This window comes from Acinonyx jubatus, chromosome E2 (assembly GCF_027475565.1).
Source record: "Acinonyx jubatus isolate Ajub_Pintada_27869175 chromosome E2, VMU_Ajub_asm_v1.0, whole genome shotgun sequence".
In the NCBI taxonomy this organism is placed as follows: domain Eukaryota; kingdom Metazoa; phylum Chordata; class Mammalia; order Carnivora; family Felidae; genus Acinonyx; species Acinonyx jubatus.
In genome coordinates, this window is record NC_069396.1 from 2254535 (window position 1) to 2273119 (window position 18585).

The window sequence follows — 18585 nt, forward strand, 5'->3', positions numbered from 1 at the left end:
ATCTGTGCGATCTCTCCCCAAGTGAATTTCCATACTTGGACTTGGGAATGTTTGCTGGCAGTATTATCTCCGATGAATTTCTCTCCAAAAGCAACCAAAGTCGTTAAGCCTAAAGAGCGTTTTGCATTTCCTCAGATGTCCTCATCTTCTTAGAAACACAGATCCGACTGACCCTTTCAACTACGTAGTCATTTTCGTGAAACCATGGGCTCAGTTTCCAAATGCTGTAGCAACCAGGTAGGTATGGCATGGCCACTTGGCTGTGTGTGGTCTATCGTATATCACAGTTTCTCACCCCATTTTTTTGTCTTCAAGAATGGGGGAAGTGGAATGTACAGATTGAAGTAGAATACAGTGTCGAGGTAAAACAACTATTAAAATTTTTTTTTTAGCCAAATATCCAATTTTCTACTTTCTTTTCTAATTTTTATTTCAAAAGTACTGAAAATTGGAAAGTGTTTAAATGTTAAAACTCGTAATTGCTAAAAAGCACTGAGGAAATGGGAGCTAGCACTTACAATAAAGACAAAATTATTTTCTTCAAAGCAGGTACGTGATTGGGTATTTTGAAAAAAGCAACCAACCAGCATCATCTATAATCTCCAGAAGATCACAGGAGTCAGCTTGTGAATATGGTAGCTAGTAGGTTCGGTGTTTTAATTCACTATTTAGAAGTCACTGTAGCTAGTTTGCACTACGCTGTGTGTGGAGGTGCGGGGCGGCAGCTCAGCCCAGCGTCACACACGCGGCCCGGTGGGAGCACCGGCAGATCTGATCAATCGGGATCTGACCGAGAGGCTTGCTCTGGGCCCACTCCAGTGTCCCTGAAGAGCATTCGCCCAGTGGAATCAGGTTGCACCCTCCTCACTCCTTGTCATTTTGTATTCTTCCTGCTTCTGTGGTGGGTTATTTGATGCCTTGCTAGTTTTACATACTGGTTACTGATGGCGTACGAATTGAATCTTAAGGATGGTAAGGGAAGCCGTGTCTTTCCCAGAGGATGGGCCTGTGGAACCTGAGCGGGTGGACCTCCTTTCCACAGTGCAGACGACTCCCCAAAGAATGAGTCAGGTGACATTTAAAACCATGGGTTCTGAAGAGGCTCAATTTGCAAAGTCCCGAGGTTCTGAATGAAAAAGTCTTTAATCAGTACTCTCGAAACCACACACTTGCTGGTTGAGGCCCAAGGTCGACTTTGCTACGCTGTTCCAGGTGGAGGGGAGCTCAGTGCGTCATCAGTGTCCTCAGTCAGTCCCGGGTATCGTAACAAGCCTCTCACACGCATTAAGTTCTCACATGCACAAGGATGAAGGCTTTGGTACTGAAACCGAAGACTTCGTGTACTCAAGAATCTTCACAGCTTATATTGGACAGATTTTCTTTTTAGGAATGAAGGAAAATTCTCCCATTTTTGAGCCATTCTTTTATGTCAATTCTACAAATTGCATGTAACTTTATAAATATTTTTAAAAGATATAGTTTTGTAAATATTTAATATTCTGCTAATTTGATTTTGAATTGTAAATGTTAAGTATTCTGTTTTTGAAGTTTTTATGTTTTATTATACTTTGTTAAAAAGGAAAAATTGTACATTTTTAGAATGTTTTTATGAGTAAATTTAATGTACTGAAAATAAAAATTAAAAAAAATGTTTCATTTTATTAGGCCTTTGTTTCATAGAAAATGGAGCACACATCTTTTTGAATAAATCGAAATTCTTGATCTCCAAACTAGGGAGTCAAACCTTGCCTTCTCAATTTGACAAGAGATACGTGGTGTTAAATCCATTTAAAAATTTTTTTTAAGTTTTTCTGTAAGTTTTGTAACGTTTATTCATTTCTGAGACAGAGACAGACCGTGAGTGGGTGAGGGGCAGAGAGAAAGAGGGAGACACAGAATCCGAAGCAGGCTCCAGGCTCCCGGGCGGGCCTCGAACTCCCAAACCGTGAGATCATGACCTGAGCCGGAGTCAGACGCCCAACCGAGCCACCCAGCTGCCCAAATCCATTTTCTAAAAACTGATTTTCTTTTTGAGAGAGAACTTGTGAACAGGGGAGAGGGTCAAGGGCAAAAGAATCCCAAGGAGGTTCCATGCTCAGCCTGGACCCCATCGTGGGGCTCAATCCGACCCTGGGATCATGACCCGAGCTGAAATCGAGAGTCAGACGCTCAACTGACTAAGCTACCCAGGTGCCCCTTAAGTCCATTGTCTATCATTTCCCACTTTTTTAAAACATCCTTGCCTTGAACAGAAAAGTTACTCTTGATTTGGGGTTTAAAGAGGTTCCATGAGAAATCAAGATTGGCAGGAACAGATAGATGTCGAGGATACTTGAGACTTTTGTAAACGTGTGATTTACACACGGCACGAACGTGTCCTGGCATTTAAAGCTCTGTCCTCTCTGGATTTGGGACAGTGGCGGTCTAGTGAGCACAAGCTGGCCCAGGACTGCACTGCCCCGAGCAGTGCCACACTCCCCAGCAGAGGTCCCCGGGGCCTCTTGGTCTCGTCGGGCCTGAGGCTGCCCAGAGAAAGGTGCTCACGTGGCTCGGGGCATCAGGGCCTCTGTCAGGAGAGACCACTGGCCCTTGTAGCTGGCGGCAGCCTCCCCGACTCGCTGTTCGGAAGAGAGAGGGGCCTCTGAAGGGGGATGTGCGCGCCTGAGCAGTACAATCGCGGAAGCAGAGCATTTCCTCAGCTCGCTCCCCAGGTTCTTCCACAAACCTCTGAGGTGCCTGCTTCCGACTGGGAATGGGTGGAGGTTTTCCAGGGCGGAGTGCTGGCCGCTGCTTGGCTGCAGTCTGTACCACCTTTCCCTGATGAAGCACGAGGTGCCCGTAAACCACGAAATGTCTTCTCGACCAGCGCATACTCAACACCTTCTGTGGGGTACTTTTTCATTTAGAGTGGTAGGGTTCCAAGTGTTTATTCCCACAAAACACCCGGGTCCCACATCCATCCGTACACTTTGTGGCCGGTGTTTTAGTTCTCAGGAGACTCCTGTTTGGTAAAGACAAGACGAGCTGGCAGAACCTGGACTGAGGTGAGAAAGGTGCCTCGGACAAGGCAGAGCCCTTCGGAGGCGGGCACCCCTCTGCCCACTCCCGGCCCCCCACCCCCGCCCCGCAGCGAAACCAGCCTTGGTGCCGTTAGGAAGGAAATTCCCCGCCTGGCACGGGATAGTGCGGACGCTATACCACTGCAAGTATCGGATACCGATCCATTAAACTGAACTCGGCGACGGGTTTTAGTTGTGCCTTTATTCACCTTAGTTCATTAAAAATGTACTTGGCTTAGAGATCCTATAGTGACCACCCGCTAATGTGGGGTAGAAGTCGCGCCCTTCCCACATGGTATTTTTTAAAAAGCTGAATTTCTTCTAGGAATCTTATCACACAGGAGTTACAAGAATGTCAGGTATAATGATGTGTACAATCTAAACAAGACAGGCTGATTAAGAATTTACATAATGTAAAAATACACATATTAAAAGTTAGCCACATGGACAGATGCATGCAGTGGGAATGGTCGGAAGGCTGGGGAGTCAAGCGCCCATATGCAGCAATATTCCTCCCCCCCCCCGCCCCCATTAATAAGTAACTTCCACTAACAGGTCCAGGTATTCCACACACGTCTAAATACACAAAGGTGAAACGTAACCTGCTTGTTACATGTACAGTCTAAAGTCGACTGTGATCTTTCTGTTACTCCCACAAAAATAGTAAATAGTGAGCCCATGCAGGTAGGAGGAAGCATTGGTGGTTCTAGTTGAATTCGGAAAATGTTTAATTTTTGACATTAATATTCATGAAGAGTGTATGTCTCCTTTGTTACTGTTTTTTTCACAACTGACATGCACTTTGAGCAGAGGAACCAGGACGGTTCTGACCTACAGTGACAACTGAAATACTCTTAAAAATGTGGGAACTTTTTCATAACAGAGCCACACACAACATAAAACATGGATCATCTACAGCTTTAGGCTGAAATGGTAGAGGGAGTGCATCAGAATTTTAATGCTTTAGTTTCCATGTTCTGTAGTTTCTACCACTGACCTAAGGAACAAAACTGCTTGAACAGCTTGTTTCTCTACCAAAGCAGATGGCAGTTTGACCTCTCAGAGAATATGCAAACCAGAAGAAATGTCCCATTTTTCTTCCCTGGGCCCTTTGAGAAACTAGACCAAAATTTTAAATTATTCAAGGTTCTTATTGAGCAGCGGTGCTTTACTGTCTAGAGAAGCAAACGAATCCCCCCCTCCCCCCCCCGCAATGGCACTGCACAGGCATGGACTTGGGGCACACTACACTAGGAGTCGAGAACCTTGAGCAGCAGTTCAGAGTTTTCTTATCCACCTCAATTTTTCCTGCTTTTTGCCCACTATTATGGCCAGTGTGGGCGGGCGGGAAGGGGGCTATGCTTGACAACTTATGCTTTCCAAGATCCTCTTAAAGAGAGTTCTCTAGTCGAGTGGAAACTCTTCTACAAAAAGTTGGCTGGTTCTGTGAACCTAGAAAAGAATTTCTCTTTGAATGCTTATGTTGCAAGTTCCTCATAGGGAAAGAGCATTAGAATAATGTGAAGGTCTATTTTATCGGCAACTTAGAATGCAAAGTATTTTATTTTTAAACTTCTAAATTTGAAAACAAAACAGCCTAGGTTAAATAATGGTTTTTCCAAAGCTGAATGTGCTCATGTGGAGCTCCATTTTTCTGCTTGTAGCACAAAACAACTTCCTACAACTCCTAGGCAGGAACACTACTGTTTTTGATGGTCTGTGATTGGATGAATGGATCAATCTCAGTTGGTAATATCCCTTTTTTTTCCTTGGTAAGGGCTTAAAAAAATTCTAGAACAGATGCATTTTTCTAGTCTTACACAGACACTTTGATTCCAAATGTCTCCTGAGAGGCATATACCATATACAGGAACCCGTCTTCGTCCTTCTCACGTTCATACACTTCAGAAATCGGCGTGGACACACTCACCATGCTGTGTCCATTGACTAACAGGAAGAACGCCTGATTAGCGTTGAGCTGTAAGCGCCTCCTATTGAAAGAAAAATAAATGTGAAGAGATACTGAACACCAATACCCGGGATGTGTGAAAATCTCACCCACCCCCCACTGACACACAAGTACAAAGATTTTGTACATGCTGCTTCTGGCAAAATAAAATGTATGCCTACTGATGATTACTCTCAAAGCTTCTCATAAAGTACAGGACATTTCCTAGGATTACACTGACAAAGGATATATTAGTGGTAATACTTGATAGATTATTCTTACTATATTCCTGAGGCCAGTCTTAAACTAGCATGCTCTCTGAAGAGCCATTAGTGTCTAGTATGAGAAATACTTCAAAATATAGTTTATATTACCATTGTACCAAGTCTGCATTCTTTTACTAATTTTGCTGTACAAAACTTGTAATTTTTCTGATCAAGAGACAACATCTATACGAGATGTTATGGTGAAAGAATCAGAAGGACAGCAGATCCAACAGGGAAGAGAGAAGAACTCAGAAAGGAAATGTCTTTAGGTTTTATTGAGCTTGTGGAGATCTTAATCAAAACTAAAGATAAAAGTTTGAAACAAAACACAACAACAACAACAAAACTAAAGATTTATCTAAGTCTGATAAAGAATGAAAAGCTACCCAAAGAAATAGAAAAAAGTGATTATATACCTAATGATCTTGATGAGCTCACTCATGTTGACGTGATCAGGTACAAGGAACTTGGTTTTGTCCAGTACAGGAAGTTGCTTCTCACCCTTGTATCGTTCTATGATCACCTAAAAAAATAGGCAGAAAAGAGATTTTGAGATCAGCTATGAAGAACAGACAAAATACCTCCTATGTTGTAACTGGCACATACCTAAACGGGGTCTGAAATAGAAAGGGCACATTTGTTAGTTTCCTCATAGTGCTCTTGTGAAGAGTGATCATTTATCAGCTTACACTCTGTCCCTTACAGAATATGGCACACACAATACACAGTGGATGCCTCCAGGAGGTGAGCTATGTATTCTTTTTACTTGGAACCATGAAAATATACTAACTAGTCAGAAAAAAAAAAAATACTAAGAACAGAGGCTAGGTGCCAGCTTAAAGTGTAAAGCTCTGAATCTGTCAATGACACCACCACCATTTCCTCTGAAATATGTAAGATCTTTTTTAATTAGATATACTTCTACAACAACTTTTTTAATGTTTTTATTTATTTTTGAGAGAGAGAGAGAGAGAGAGAGAATGAACACAAGCAGGGGAGGGACAGAGAGAGAAACAGAATCTGAAGCAGGCTCCAGATTCCAAGCCATCTGCACAGAGCCTGACTCGGGGCACAAACTCATGAACTGTGAGATCATGACCTTAACCAAAGTCGGACATTTAACCAACTGAGCCACTCAGGGGCCCCGTACCTTTTTTCTTTTTTTTTCTTTTTAAGTTTATTTTGAGAGAGCTCTCATGAGCAGGGGAGGGGCAGAGAGAGAGAATCCTAAGCAGGCCCCACATTGGGGGTCCACACGCACAACACAGGGCTCAATCCCAGGAACCATGAGATCATGACACAAGCTGAAATAGGAGTCAGACACTTAACCGACTGAGCCACCCAGGCGCCCCTGAAGTGTGGAAGTTTTTCGTTATGGTAATACACTCATGTTTTTTTCATAGTAGAACTGTTTCTCTACTTGACATGGAAAAAGTCTTAAGTAAATACCTGACAAGTAGAGACAATGATCTGGTTCTGGAAACACATTTTGTGCAGAAAGACTTGAAGATTCTTTCATATTGACAAAATATTCCCTATATTTCTTTAAAGAGTTAAAAAAAAAATTTTTAACGTTTGTTTTTGAAAGAGTGCGAGCAGGGGAGAGGCAAAGAGAGAGGGAGACATAGACTCTGAAACAGGCTCCAAGCTGTCAGCACAGAGCCCGACACGGGGTTTGAACCCATAAACTGTGAGGTCATGACCTGAGCTAAAGTTGGACATTTAACTGACTGAGCCACCCAGGTGCCCCTCTTTAATGAGTTTTAAAAGTCAAGAATCTTTGTGGGTTCGAGCCCCCGCGTCAGGCTCTGTGCCGACAGCTCAGAGTCTGGAGCCTGCTTTGGATTCTGTCTCCCTCTCTCTCTGCCCCTCTCCAGCTAGTGCTCCATCTGTCTCAAAAATAAATTAAAAATGTTAAAAAAAAAAATTTAAAAAGTCAATAGTTTTACATCATGAACTGAAATAAATCCATCAGCTCCTTGCCATACTTCCTTTCCATAGAGGAAAAACAGTTTTTCCCCTAGTTCTACGCCACTACAGAAGCAAAACAGCCATACCCTGCCACAACGAGAAGCTGAGAGACAGGAATGGGAATCTTTACATAATGTTTCTTCAGAAAAGGGGAAGAGACTTGTCTGTATATGGCTCTGCTGTAAGGGAGCCCACGTGAGGTTCTGTGTAAGGCCAAATCAAACTGTTATCACCTTCCTTGATAAGATCTAGAACTTTTATCCACAGGGTGTGTTCACAACAGTATCCACAGGAAAGAATCAGTAGATAGAGTACACTTGCCTGGGTTTGACTAGTAGCAGAGATCAGAAGCAAGGCAGAAATCTTACATTCCTGGTCCATGAAGAGGCAGAAGCACCGGAGGAAAAACTTAAGACCTTAGAACCCTTCCCTTAAAGGAGGACACAGCAGCAGCCTGGGGACACAGGACAGGATGGCCTTGGGCACCTCCTGCTCTCTCTCAGGTGCTCAGGCTGCTCTGCGGGGAGAGGAGCTGTTCGAGCTGCTCCTGACTCGCCCGCACTGGCCATCCCCACGAGAACCATCACCTACAAATGACTGGTTTCCTTGTCCCTTCTTTTTCCTTTTTCCTGTACCCTTTTAATCTGGGAGAGAAGGTGTGTGAGTCATGGGGTAAGGCGTCTGGCTGCATCTGAGGAGTGCCCTCCTGAGTGCTGCACTTAGGCGGCCACTGTGGGCAGAAGCGTGGAGGACACAGCCGCCCCCAAGGAGTGGAGACCAGACTGCCGGTGGAGCTGCTTCTGCCTTCGGTCCTTCCATCTGATTCTCAACAAGCAGTGCCTGTGACAGTGGTTCTCAGACTTGTTCAGGGGATCACAAGCACGAACGGGGAAATATAAGTACACGATTTCTGCAAAAACCCAGAAAGGACTGCTAACATATGCAGATATCTGCGTTTCAAAAGGAGGCTGTGGACCAAACCCTGGCAGACTACTGGGCTGTTTGTTTCCAACAGCTAGCACCTGCTAGCAGATAAAACAGCAGGTATTCAGAGTGAAGATAACCTTACAGTTAAAGAAATCCCCCAGGCCACATGTTGACCAAGTACCAGGACAGACTGAAATTTCTAAGCAGGCCAAGGAAAGACTGTTTTTTACTGTAGGACCCCACAGTTGGGAAACTGCTGGGCAGACCCGTCTTCTCTTTTCTGTGTACCTTACAGCCCCAACTCCCTGGATCTTTTCTCTCCCCTCAGTTTGGCATGAGATCACATGTCACAAAGCCAAACACGAAAGCTGCCACAGAGCTTTTAACAGTGGAGTTTCTCAGGGTAGACGTCTACAGAACTTGTAGGAGGTGACAACCACGTACACAGAATTACACAAATCTTTCCAACAACTACATGGGATGGGATTCTCTTCCCATTTTACAGATAAAGATGTAGCAGCACCTTTCAGAATTTTAGTAACTAGCTCAATCAAAATCACTTAGTAACCTTGAACCTAAGGCCTGAACTCAGCCTCTGTCAGAAACCAGGAGTTCCTCTTACCCACTAGACCTTGTGCCTCAGGCAGAAACCTTTTCTAGGGTCTGCCAGCAAAGGATTTGGGGCAGAGGATGTGGGTTCCTGGGCACACCAAAAAGCATCTGAGGCACCTACACGTGACAAGAAAGAGCAGTGTTTTTCCTCCATTTCCTGCGAAGAAGCCAAATACAAGAGACTTCTCTGGGGCGTCAAAAGACATCCTGGAATGTGCAGTCACGTTTAAATCCTGAGGACTACTGATTTTCCAACTGCAGTACTCAGCTTCCTTTAGCAGACAGTGGATACTTCCTTCCACTCATAAAAGACTACCAGTTCTAGCCCCTCTATCCATTTCCCCCAAATAAATATATTTGACTTGTGAAGTGTGTAACATTAAGGTAGCAAACTCAGACTCAGGAGGAAACAATGGGGTTAGATGAAAAAACTGTGTATTAAGTGATCTCAATTCTAGGTCATGAAGCTGACACTGGGGGCTATTGGTCAGGATTTTTGTAGAAACCCCTGTCACATGGTTGCACACAGCAGTGTTGTACCAAAGTACTTAAGCAGTGCTCCCGTCTGCATACATTATTAATGACTGAAACACAGATGCTGGAGACTACCTACTGGGATTTTCGTAGGATGCTGCTCTCGGATAAGTCGGACATCTTCTACTCTTTGTTCTGCAATGAAAGGAAAAGACACAGGCATTATTAAGGGTGACAATGCAGCTTCTTTCCTGCATTTTCACTGGTGGTTTCCATATGTGAATTCACCTATCCCTAGCTGTGGCAGAGTAGAGCAGTAAGGGTATCTTTCCTGGAACTCAGAAGAACCAAACACTGGCATTTCATATCTGGTAAACTGACATGTAAGGCCAAATGCAACTTCCATGTAAACCAACATGCAATTACATGGCTATAGCAGGTGGAATAGCCTAAGACCAAGAGTACAGAATTCCTAGTTTCAAGGGTTTGGGACCCCAGGCTCAGTCAAATACAATCAGCAGACTGACTGCACGGTATTACCAATCTTTCCTCCAAGGACTCCCACCACCTGTCAATTTTTGTGCATTTTCCATTGTTTAAGTTGGTACAGAAATCCATGATCAACCATAGGCGCTCCCATACAATTTTCCCTTATCACTTCCTGCTTTTCAATGATATAGTCCTTAAAAGGAAAGAAAATGCCCAAAATAGATATGGGTAAAAGGAATTTCCTATTTGACTTTTAAACAGTTTCACTCAGTGCCCACCCCTCCCTTTACCTAAAAGTTTAAAGCACAAAGTCTACTGTTGAATACTAGTTTTTTGACAACCTCTATTCTCCCCCTTAATATAATCACTTATGTAAATGATCAACATCATGGGCTTCCTGAGAAATCCTGGTGACTTTGAAAAAAAGATGCTATGACCTATATAAATGTATATACTACTATTACCAACTTTTTTTTGAATTTCAAAAAAATTTACTAAAATGACTGAAATAATTTCCATGTTCAAATTATGAACGTTTAGGTTCTATTTCTATTTTCCCACCCAAAATTTCTAAAACAGCTTCTAAGATAAATCACTTAATATAAACACGTCTACTATAGGGGCGCCTGAGTGGCTCAGTTGGTTAAGCGGCCGACTTCAGCTCAGGTCATGATCTCGCGGTCCGTGAGTTCGAGCCCCGCGTCGGGCTCTGTGCTGACAGCTCAGAGCCTGGAGCCTGTTTCAGATTTTGTGTCTCCCTCTCTCTGACCCTCCCCCGTTCATGCTCTGTCTCTCTCTGTCTCAAAAATAAATAAATGTTAAAAATTTTTTTTTAAAAAATAAACATGTCTACTATAAAGACTGCAAATTTAGTGCTTTGTCACTTACATATAACACCCAGTGCTCACCCCAAGTACCCTCCTTAATGCCCATCGCCCATTTAGCCCAACCCTGACCTGACACCCCTCTAGCAACCCTCATTTTGTTTTCTGTATTTAAATCTCTTATGATTTGCCTGTTTATCTTATTCATCCATCCCTTCCTCTATGTTAACCTGTTTTGTTTCTTAGGTACTGTTAATAGTAAGCTTAACCTAGTGGTTCCCATCTATAATATTCTGACTGACGTATCTGGTCCAAAACCCTTGGAATTTTCTAAACAAGAATAGTGATATTGATAAGGGCATCTTTTGTTTCTCCATAACAAACTCCAAACAACCATGTCTGAGGTTTGTGTTAATGTGGTGATTTTTGGAAAGCTCCTAAGGATGGGAGACTGGCTGCCAGGGGAAAGAACAGTGACTTGAGGTTTGAAACTTTCAGACCTACCCCAACAACCAGGGAGGGGAAAGGTATTCAGAGGATGAACTAATCATTAATGGCCAATGATTTAACCAGTCAGGCCCATGTAATTAAATCTCCGTAAATACCCAAAAGGATGGGGCTCAGAACTTCTGGGTGCTGGGAGAATACCAAACTCCCCGGGGACAAAAGCTCCTGCACTCAGGACTCTTCCAGAACTCACCCCAGTACTTTTCATGAGGCTGTTCTTTTGTGTACTTTAATATCCTTTGTAATAATCCAGTAATCTAGTAAATAAACAGCTTTCCTGCAAGCCACTCCAGCAATTTAATTAAACACGGTTGGTGGGGGGCGATTATGGGAACCTCTGATTTCCAGCCAGTGGTCAGAAGCACAGATTAACAAGCTGCACTTGGAATTAGTGTTTGGGCGTGGTGGGGAGGGGCAATATTTTGGGACTTAACTCTTATCAACTTGTTGGATCTGAAGCTATCACCAGGTAAAGAGTTAGTACTGAGTTAAACTGTAGGACAGCCACCCATCAGTTGAGCATCTGACTCGTGATCTTGAGTTCAAACCCCACACTGGGTATAGGGTTCCTTGGGTGCCTCAGTTGGTTGAGTACTATTCTTGATCTCTGCTCAGGTCATGATCTCGTGGTTTGTGAAATCGAGCCCTGACTGAGCCCTGTGCCGACGGCGTGGAGCCTGCTTGGGATTCTCTCCCTCCCCCTTCTCCCTGCCCCTCCTCCCCTGCTCATGTTGTCTCTCTCTCAAAATAAATAAACTTAAAAAAAGAAAGAAACCCACTTTGTGTATAGAGATGACTGTAAAACAATTTTTTTTTTTTTTTAATTTTAGGACGGCCAGCTGAATTCAGTTCGATGTGTGGAAAAGCCACACCTCCAGGGTCCAAAGTGAAGCAGTGATTAGAATAATGAGAGTAGAGGAGACACAGGAGGAGGATTTTCTCCCTGGCATCATCTTTTAAATCCTTCTCTATTTCTGATTCCCCTTCAATGCCTCTCTCAACTTCGAGCCCTGTCCCTGTCTGTCTTACCCCAGGAAAAGGTGCTCTACCATATAGACTTAGCCATCAACCCTCTTCACGACAAAAACCTCCATTCTGTCAGAGAAGATTCTTCCAGAGGTTAGACGAAATCACAATTAATTCACTCTAGCAAATGAATGATAATTCTTTAATATACCCTGGAATATGTTTCACATTTAAAGACTTATCCTAATACATGTAAAAGTTTAATTGGAAACATTCAGAAAGGGGAGATTTTTTTTTTTAATACAAGGAAACAGGTTTGTTTTGGCAAGTGGAAAAGGAAAAAAATACAATAAAAATAGGCTCTAAATATGAGACTTTAAAGTCAGAAATCAGAATTTTTATACTGTAGTATCAAAAGTTTCTTTATCTTGATTTAGCCCCAAAATATGGCCCAAATGACAAAAATGATTCTTTTTACTAAAGGTGGGAAAAATCAAAGTATGAAGGTGAGTGACTTCCTTAAGGTGAAAACACTTAGTACTGGGGAACTGGGGGGCTCAGGTGGTTAAGCTCCCAACTCTTGGTGTCGGCTCAGGTCATGATCTCACGGTTTGTGAGCTTGAGCCCATCGGGCTCCAAGCTAACAATGTGAAGCCTGCTTGAGATTCTCTCTCAAAAATAAACTTAAAAAAAGAAAAAGAAAACACATAGTGTTAAAGTCTCCTAGAAATGTCTTAAGTGTCTTGAGCAGTTGCAGTGAAAACGCAGGGGTGAGCTGGAGTAACGCAGCAAATATGGTACATGCCTGTGCCTCACTCTTTTAAGTGGACAGCTATTTTCAGAGACTAACAGATTTAACAAAAACATTACCAACACCACAGATAAAGGCACATATGAGCAATTCTTTTACTCAAGTATTTTTTTAATGTTGTAGTGATCTGTTTATCATTTGTCTTCAACAGAGTGCCCCCAGCAGTCAGGGACCTGCCTCTAGTCATCTTTGTATTCCCCCAGGGCTCAGGCTTGTACACAGAAAATGATAAACAAATTTAATAAACAAATTAAAGTTGTAAAATGGAAATAAATACTACTCCAAATGCATATCCAGATATACTTCCCCAGATTCCTTTCCTCCTGTTTCTAAGACCCTTATAAGCCTTGCAAACAAACAAAAACGGAGAATAGGAGTCTAAAGTGTCTTAGTTTACCAATGTATTTGCAAAGTTGCTTTGAGACTACTGAAGGAATTTGAAATAAAACTATTTCATTGAGTGAAATGGAAGCATAATAAATAGTGTCCCCAATCTGTCTATAAATCTTAAGTGTGATAGATATTCAATCCCTCAACCACTGGTACAGCTTCAGTTCATGGAGTGCTACCTTCGTTTTGCCATATACCTTGCTCTACAGGTCTGCCTTTTAGAGTAGTTATTCTAGACCAACACATACACGTCCCCTGAGACATGCAAACTTTTCCGCTATTAACGGAGAAGCTTAAGCCTGCTCACCGCTAAATCGCAGAACAGTATCATTAAATAAACTGGGGCAACCCCAGGGGCTAAAGCAAAACTTTTACATCTGAGAAGACCCAATCCAGAATTTTTTGCTCAAATACAATTCTGGAAGCTCACGTTTCCACCTATGTGCAAAGGCACCCTATGCCTTTCGACTCCGTGTTGGCCCATCTCCTGTACTGGAAACCACGGTGGCTCAGGGAGGATGGAAAACACAGGGCGGAAGACAGAGTGCAAGTCCAGACGCTGCCACTAGGTGGATCACGATCGTCACCTCTGTGGGCCCCACCCAGTTTCTTCAGCTACAAAAGGAAGGGGTTCTGGATGAACCTGGGGGTCCACTTCAACCCTCTGCATCCTGGTAGAAGGCATCAGCGGCGCTCTATTCAGTTCTGAATTAGCCTGAACTCACTCCCGTGGGAAGCGAGAGAACTGCTCGAGCTCGCTGGGGCTGGTCTGAGTGCGTGAAGAGGTTCTCATCGAAGAATTAACGTCTCTCATTTACTGGGCTACGAATCAAGTGAAAATTGTCAGCCCCGGAGCCAGGAAAGGCAGTAGCCGCTAAATGGCACTCGATATTTTTCTGCGAAAATGACTATTAAAGGGATCTTTTAAAAAGGGCCCAGATTCCAGGTGAATTCCCTCTAATTCATCAGAACACATTAATCTCACTTTCCTTACTCTTACCACCTACTCTTGTTCAGATTTTTCTAGAGTAACCTAAAAATACTCGAAGCAAAAGGAAAGTAACTATAGTTTCAGCTATGGGAAAATAAGCATCTTTCCCACACCAATGTCCCCAGTTAACTTTTTTTCTTTTTGAAGCCAGCTCTATGCCCAGCGTGGGGGGGGGTTGGACCTACGACCCCAAGATCAAGACCCACACCGCTCTATCCACTGCGCCGGCCAGACACCACCCCCCACCTCCCCCCCCCCCCCCCCCGTTAGCTTCAAAATAAATGCAAGACTCGGTGTGGACGGAAGCCCGATACCAGAGGGAATCTGCTTCCAACGCTGCTCTCGGGGCTGCAGAGGAGCTCGCGAAGGTCGTGAGCGAGAAAATCCCCGCCGGGAAAGGCACGTCTAAGTCCTGCTAACGGACACGCCGCCGCCGCCTCTGCAGACGGAGCCACGGCCTGGCGAGCGCTTCCCCGAGCGCGGAGCGCGGCTTCGCAGGGGCAGGAGCTCACGACTGTCCGTAACGACAGCCACAGACCCAGGCGCGCCGCTCGCCTCCCGGAGAGCTGCGGGCCCTCTACGGAGGGCAGACCCTGCGGAGGAGGCCCGCGGGGCACACGCACGAGCCCCTCTGCCCGCACGGCCGCGGCCGCTGCCAACAGCCCCACGAACACACGGCCGGGGGGGGCCACGTCGTCCGCGCGGGACGTGCTGGCCTCGGGGAGCACCCGTCGGTTCCGCGTCCCCACTGCCGCGGGGGCGCGAGCCGCTGGCCCCCTCTCCCGCCGCGAACGGGGTCACGACGCGCCGCCACGCCCGGTCTCCGCCGCCCGCCTCCGGGGCCCTCCGCGGCCCACAGCCCCTCCGTCGAGGGGGACCCGACGTTTGTGAGCGACCACGTGTGATCCGGCCTCACCTGGACGAGATTCACTCGCACGCTAATGCCACCCCTTCAAAGGACCTGTCGCAGACGGGCCTCCGAGCCGGCCGCCCCCGCGGGCATGACACTTCACACTAGGGGCGGCGACCCCTCCCCTCCCCCCCCCCCCCCCGCGCCCCGCACCGGAGGGCTGCTGCACAGCGGTGCCCGCGGCCGGGCCGCCGCGAAGGGCCAAGAGGTGATTCAGCAGCTCCGCGCCGGCGCGTCCCGCCCGGTGTCCCTCCCCCCAGCCCCCGGCCAGCCCCGACGCCCCCCGGCCCCCGGCCCTCCTCGGCCTTCCCTCGGCCCCTCCGCCAGCTCCCGCCTCGGCCGCCGCCGACTCTGGCCGCCCGGGGTCCCCGCCTCAGCCCCTTGGCGGGCCCGGGCCCCCTCGGCCCGACGTCAGCCCCCGGGCCCCGGCCCTCCGTCGGCCCTCCAGGCCCCGTCCCCCTCAGCTCTCCAGGTCCCGACGCCTCTCAGGCCCCGACCCTCCTCGGCCTCCCTCAGACCTGCATCAGCCCCCGACCCTCCGTCGGCCCTCCTGGGTCCGACCCCCTCAGCCCCCGAGCCCCGGCCCCGCTGTCAGCCCCCGGGGAACCGGCCCGGACCCCCCTCACCCCCCGGCCCTCCGTCAGCCCCCGCCGCCGACTCTGGCCGCCGTGGGTCCCCACGCTCCCCGTCTCAGCCCCTCCGCGGGCCCGGCCCCCCGCCGCGGCACCCACCGAAGGTGCGGCGCTGCTTGAAGGTCTTCTCCGACGGCATGGCGCGGGAGGCGAGGCGGAGGGTCCCGGTTGTTCCAGACGGCGGCGGCGGCGGAGACTCTGACTGTGGCGACAGCGACTTCCCTTGTGTCTCTTCAGGCCGCAGCCGCGTCAGGTGACCGGTGCGGCGTCCCAGGGGGCGGGGCCAGGGCCGGCCGCCGTAGCCGCCATGGCGGGCGTGGCGGAAGCGGGGCCGCGCGCGCAGCGGAAAGCCCTCCGTGCGCAGGCGCGCGTGCCGGGCGGGGCGTGGAGGTCCGGGCGCGCTCGCGGGAGGGGGCGCGCGTCTTGGCCCCGTAGCCCCCGCGTCAGAGCGTCTCCCGCGCCGAAGTCCCGCGGGGCCCAGCTTCTCCGACTGAGCCCGCCTCGCTTGGTGCCGCGTCTCTGACAAAGTTCTGACCCGAAAATGCAGTCGCTCCGTGCACCCGCCGCTGCGCCACGGGTTTGGGGTCCAGATCAGGCACCTGTCGGTGTCGAGCGCTTAGGGAACTGGCCCCGGGGAGGAAGGGCCCTCCGCGCCGCTGCGCGCCCCCGCGAGCCCGGGAGCCCTGTGTGAACGCGCAGTGACCGCTGAGGGCGCCCGGCGCGGGGTGAGGGCCTGCGGGGCGCGGGTTGCCCGCGCGTGCCCACGCCTGCGGGACGTGCACGGGTGCGCACAGCGCTGCAGTTGGCATCTCGTACTTTGAACGCTTCCCGCATCTCCGGGCTTCTCTCCTGTTTGAGTTTGGGGAAGCCTTTCTTAAGTGCGCGCTTGGTGGAGTGGACTGTGCTACATGCGTTACTATGCAAACGCATAAAACATACTAAAATCTATTCCTCGATGTGGTCTTAATATAGCTGGGATTGCTTTCCTTTCAGAAAAGCCAAGCATGGCGCAGATCCTTGTATAGTTCTTTCCCAAGCCCGGGACAACGATGTTAGTTGTAGCTCTTCATTCCCGCTGCTGTTTACTAGACAACAGGGCATTTGTGCATGCGTCGCTTTCTGCCCCAGGTTTTTTCTCCTTTGTTACAGTCCTTTACCTTGAAAAACCTCTGAATAAACACCACTTAAACATTCTATCTGGTTTCCAAAGTTCCAAAGGAAGGCTTCAAGCTCCAAGTGTACTATCTTGGCTGCTTTGTATTTATTGTGTGAAAAATGGAGAAAGAAATCCAGTAAGCGTTTGTTATGTACCTACCTACTGTCAAAAGCGTAGTGATGGGGGTTGAAGTCTTAAAAGAGTGTGTGGACTGTATGCTGCTTTTCTTGAATGTTTTTTCTTTTTTTTTTTTAAATATTGACTGGTGAGTTGCTTTCTTGGCTTAATTGCTATTTTGTAAGAAATGGACTTTTTGTTCTCTTGCTGAACAACTGTTCCCAAATGCAAGAGGGAAAAAAAAAATCAATATCTGGCATATGGAGGTGGGGGAAGGGAAGGAGAGTTTCATATTTCCTTAGTCCCTTAGGCATCCATAAAGCTTTACCAAATTACCCCAGGCCTTGAGTTTGCAGCCACAGGGATAGACTTCAAGGGCCCAGCTACTGATGCTTCAGGATCACTCTGTGATTTTCAAGTACTGAAGTCCACATTTACAGTGACTGCTTAAGTCCTCCCTAACCTTGAATTCCTACTGGCAGCTAAAACCACATCTCGCTACGTGTGCCTCAGAAAATCATCCATGGCAGTGGGCACGGAAAGGTGTCTCATAAGCATCGTCTCCATGTAACAATACCATATTCGTATAATTAATATTAAATCATATCTAAAATTTACTGATTTATTTTAACATACTGATAATGTAACCTAGTGTAACTTTAGAAAACAAGTGTGCTTGAGTATATGTGAAAAATTTCATGTGCCCTCAGATTGCAGTTTAAAAGTTTGATGTGGTGACCAATTTTCCGAGTCGTAAGTTAATATTCATGAATTATATTATGCTAGTTAATATAATCAGAGTATGATTTGTTTTTAAAAGAATAATATAAATATTACCGTTTCTTAAGATAATCCAAATAAAGTGGAAAAACTAGAACACATGTTTCATTTAAATTTATTCAATGCTTTCTCCAGGAATCTCATGGTGCTTTTAAATTATAGAATTATTCTAGCAAGCCAGATGGTGTCAGTTTTAAATAACTCCGACCCTATTCCTTTTTCTATCACATGAAATGACCATAATTGTGGAGGAAATAAGGTCACCGCTAAAAAATTGAACATGATGCCCCCAGCATTAGTGATGTAACGTGGCTGTAAGTCATGCCGTCCGGCTATTTCTAAGAATCTGTTAAATGAGGCATGAAACATTAACCGCAGGGTAGGAGACCTTGTTTTTGCCACACACAACATGGAGGACGAGTCACACCAAGAAGTTGTTCAGCACCTCAGGCCTGCCCGGCCCGTCCCACCTCTCCTCTTTCTGATTGGAAGAGATACTCCGGCCTGGAGGATGTCTGGGCACTCATTGGCCAGTTGTCCTATCATTCCCGGGTCATCTCTTTGCTCTTTAGAACAAGTAAACAAACAAGTATTGCTCAAGAGAAGCCCAGGAGCTATTCTCAGAAAGGATTTAGTCAGGAGGATTTTGGAGTTGACCCTCAATGGATCGCAGTGTTTAGGAGTGTCTTCGCTGGCTCCCGGGAGCCGCTGTCAGCAGCCGCCAGAGGCACCGCGTGCAGCGTGCTTCCTCTTCC

General features: G+C 46.7%; 1 protein-coding gene across 1 annotated transcript; it reads right to left on the bottom strand.

Moving 5' to 3' along the window:
• Positions 1–3241: 3241 nt before the first annotated feature.
• Positions 3242–16056, bottom strand: MAP1LC3B (microtubule associated protein 1 light chain 3 beta). Its single transcript, XM_027076366.2, has 4 exons — positions 15877–16056; positions 9397–9452; positions 5690–5796; positions 3242–5050 (listed from the first exon to the last, which is right to left on the bottom strand). The coding sequence occupies exons 1-4, from the start codon at positions 15914–15916 to the stop codon at positions 4876–4878; spliced, it is 378 nt and encodes a 125-aa protein (XP_026932167.1). The 5' UTR covers positions 15917–16056; the 3' UTR covers positions 3242–4875.
• Between the last annotated feature and the right edge of the window lie 2529 nt (positions 16057–18585).

Coding starts and splice junctions, on each gene's coding strand:
- MAP1LC3B (XM_027076366.2), bottom strand. CDS start 15,916: ATGCCGTCGGAGAAGACCTTCAAGCAGCGCCGCACCTTCG. Junction 9,453..15,876: donor CAAGCAGCGCCGCACCTTCG/GTGGGTGCCGCG, acceptor CTTTCATTGCAG/AACAAAGAGTAGAAGATGTC. Junction 5,797..9,396: donor AGCATCCTACGAAAATCCCA/GTAGGTAGTCTC, acceptor CTATTTTTTTAG/GTGATCATAGAACGATACAA.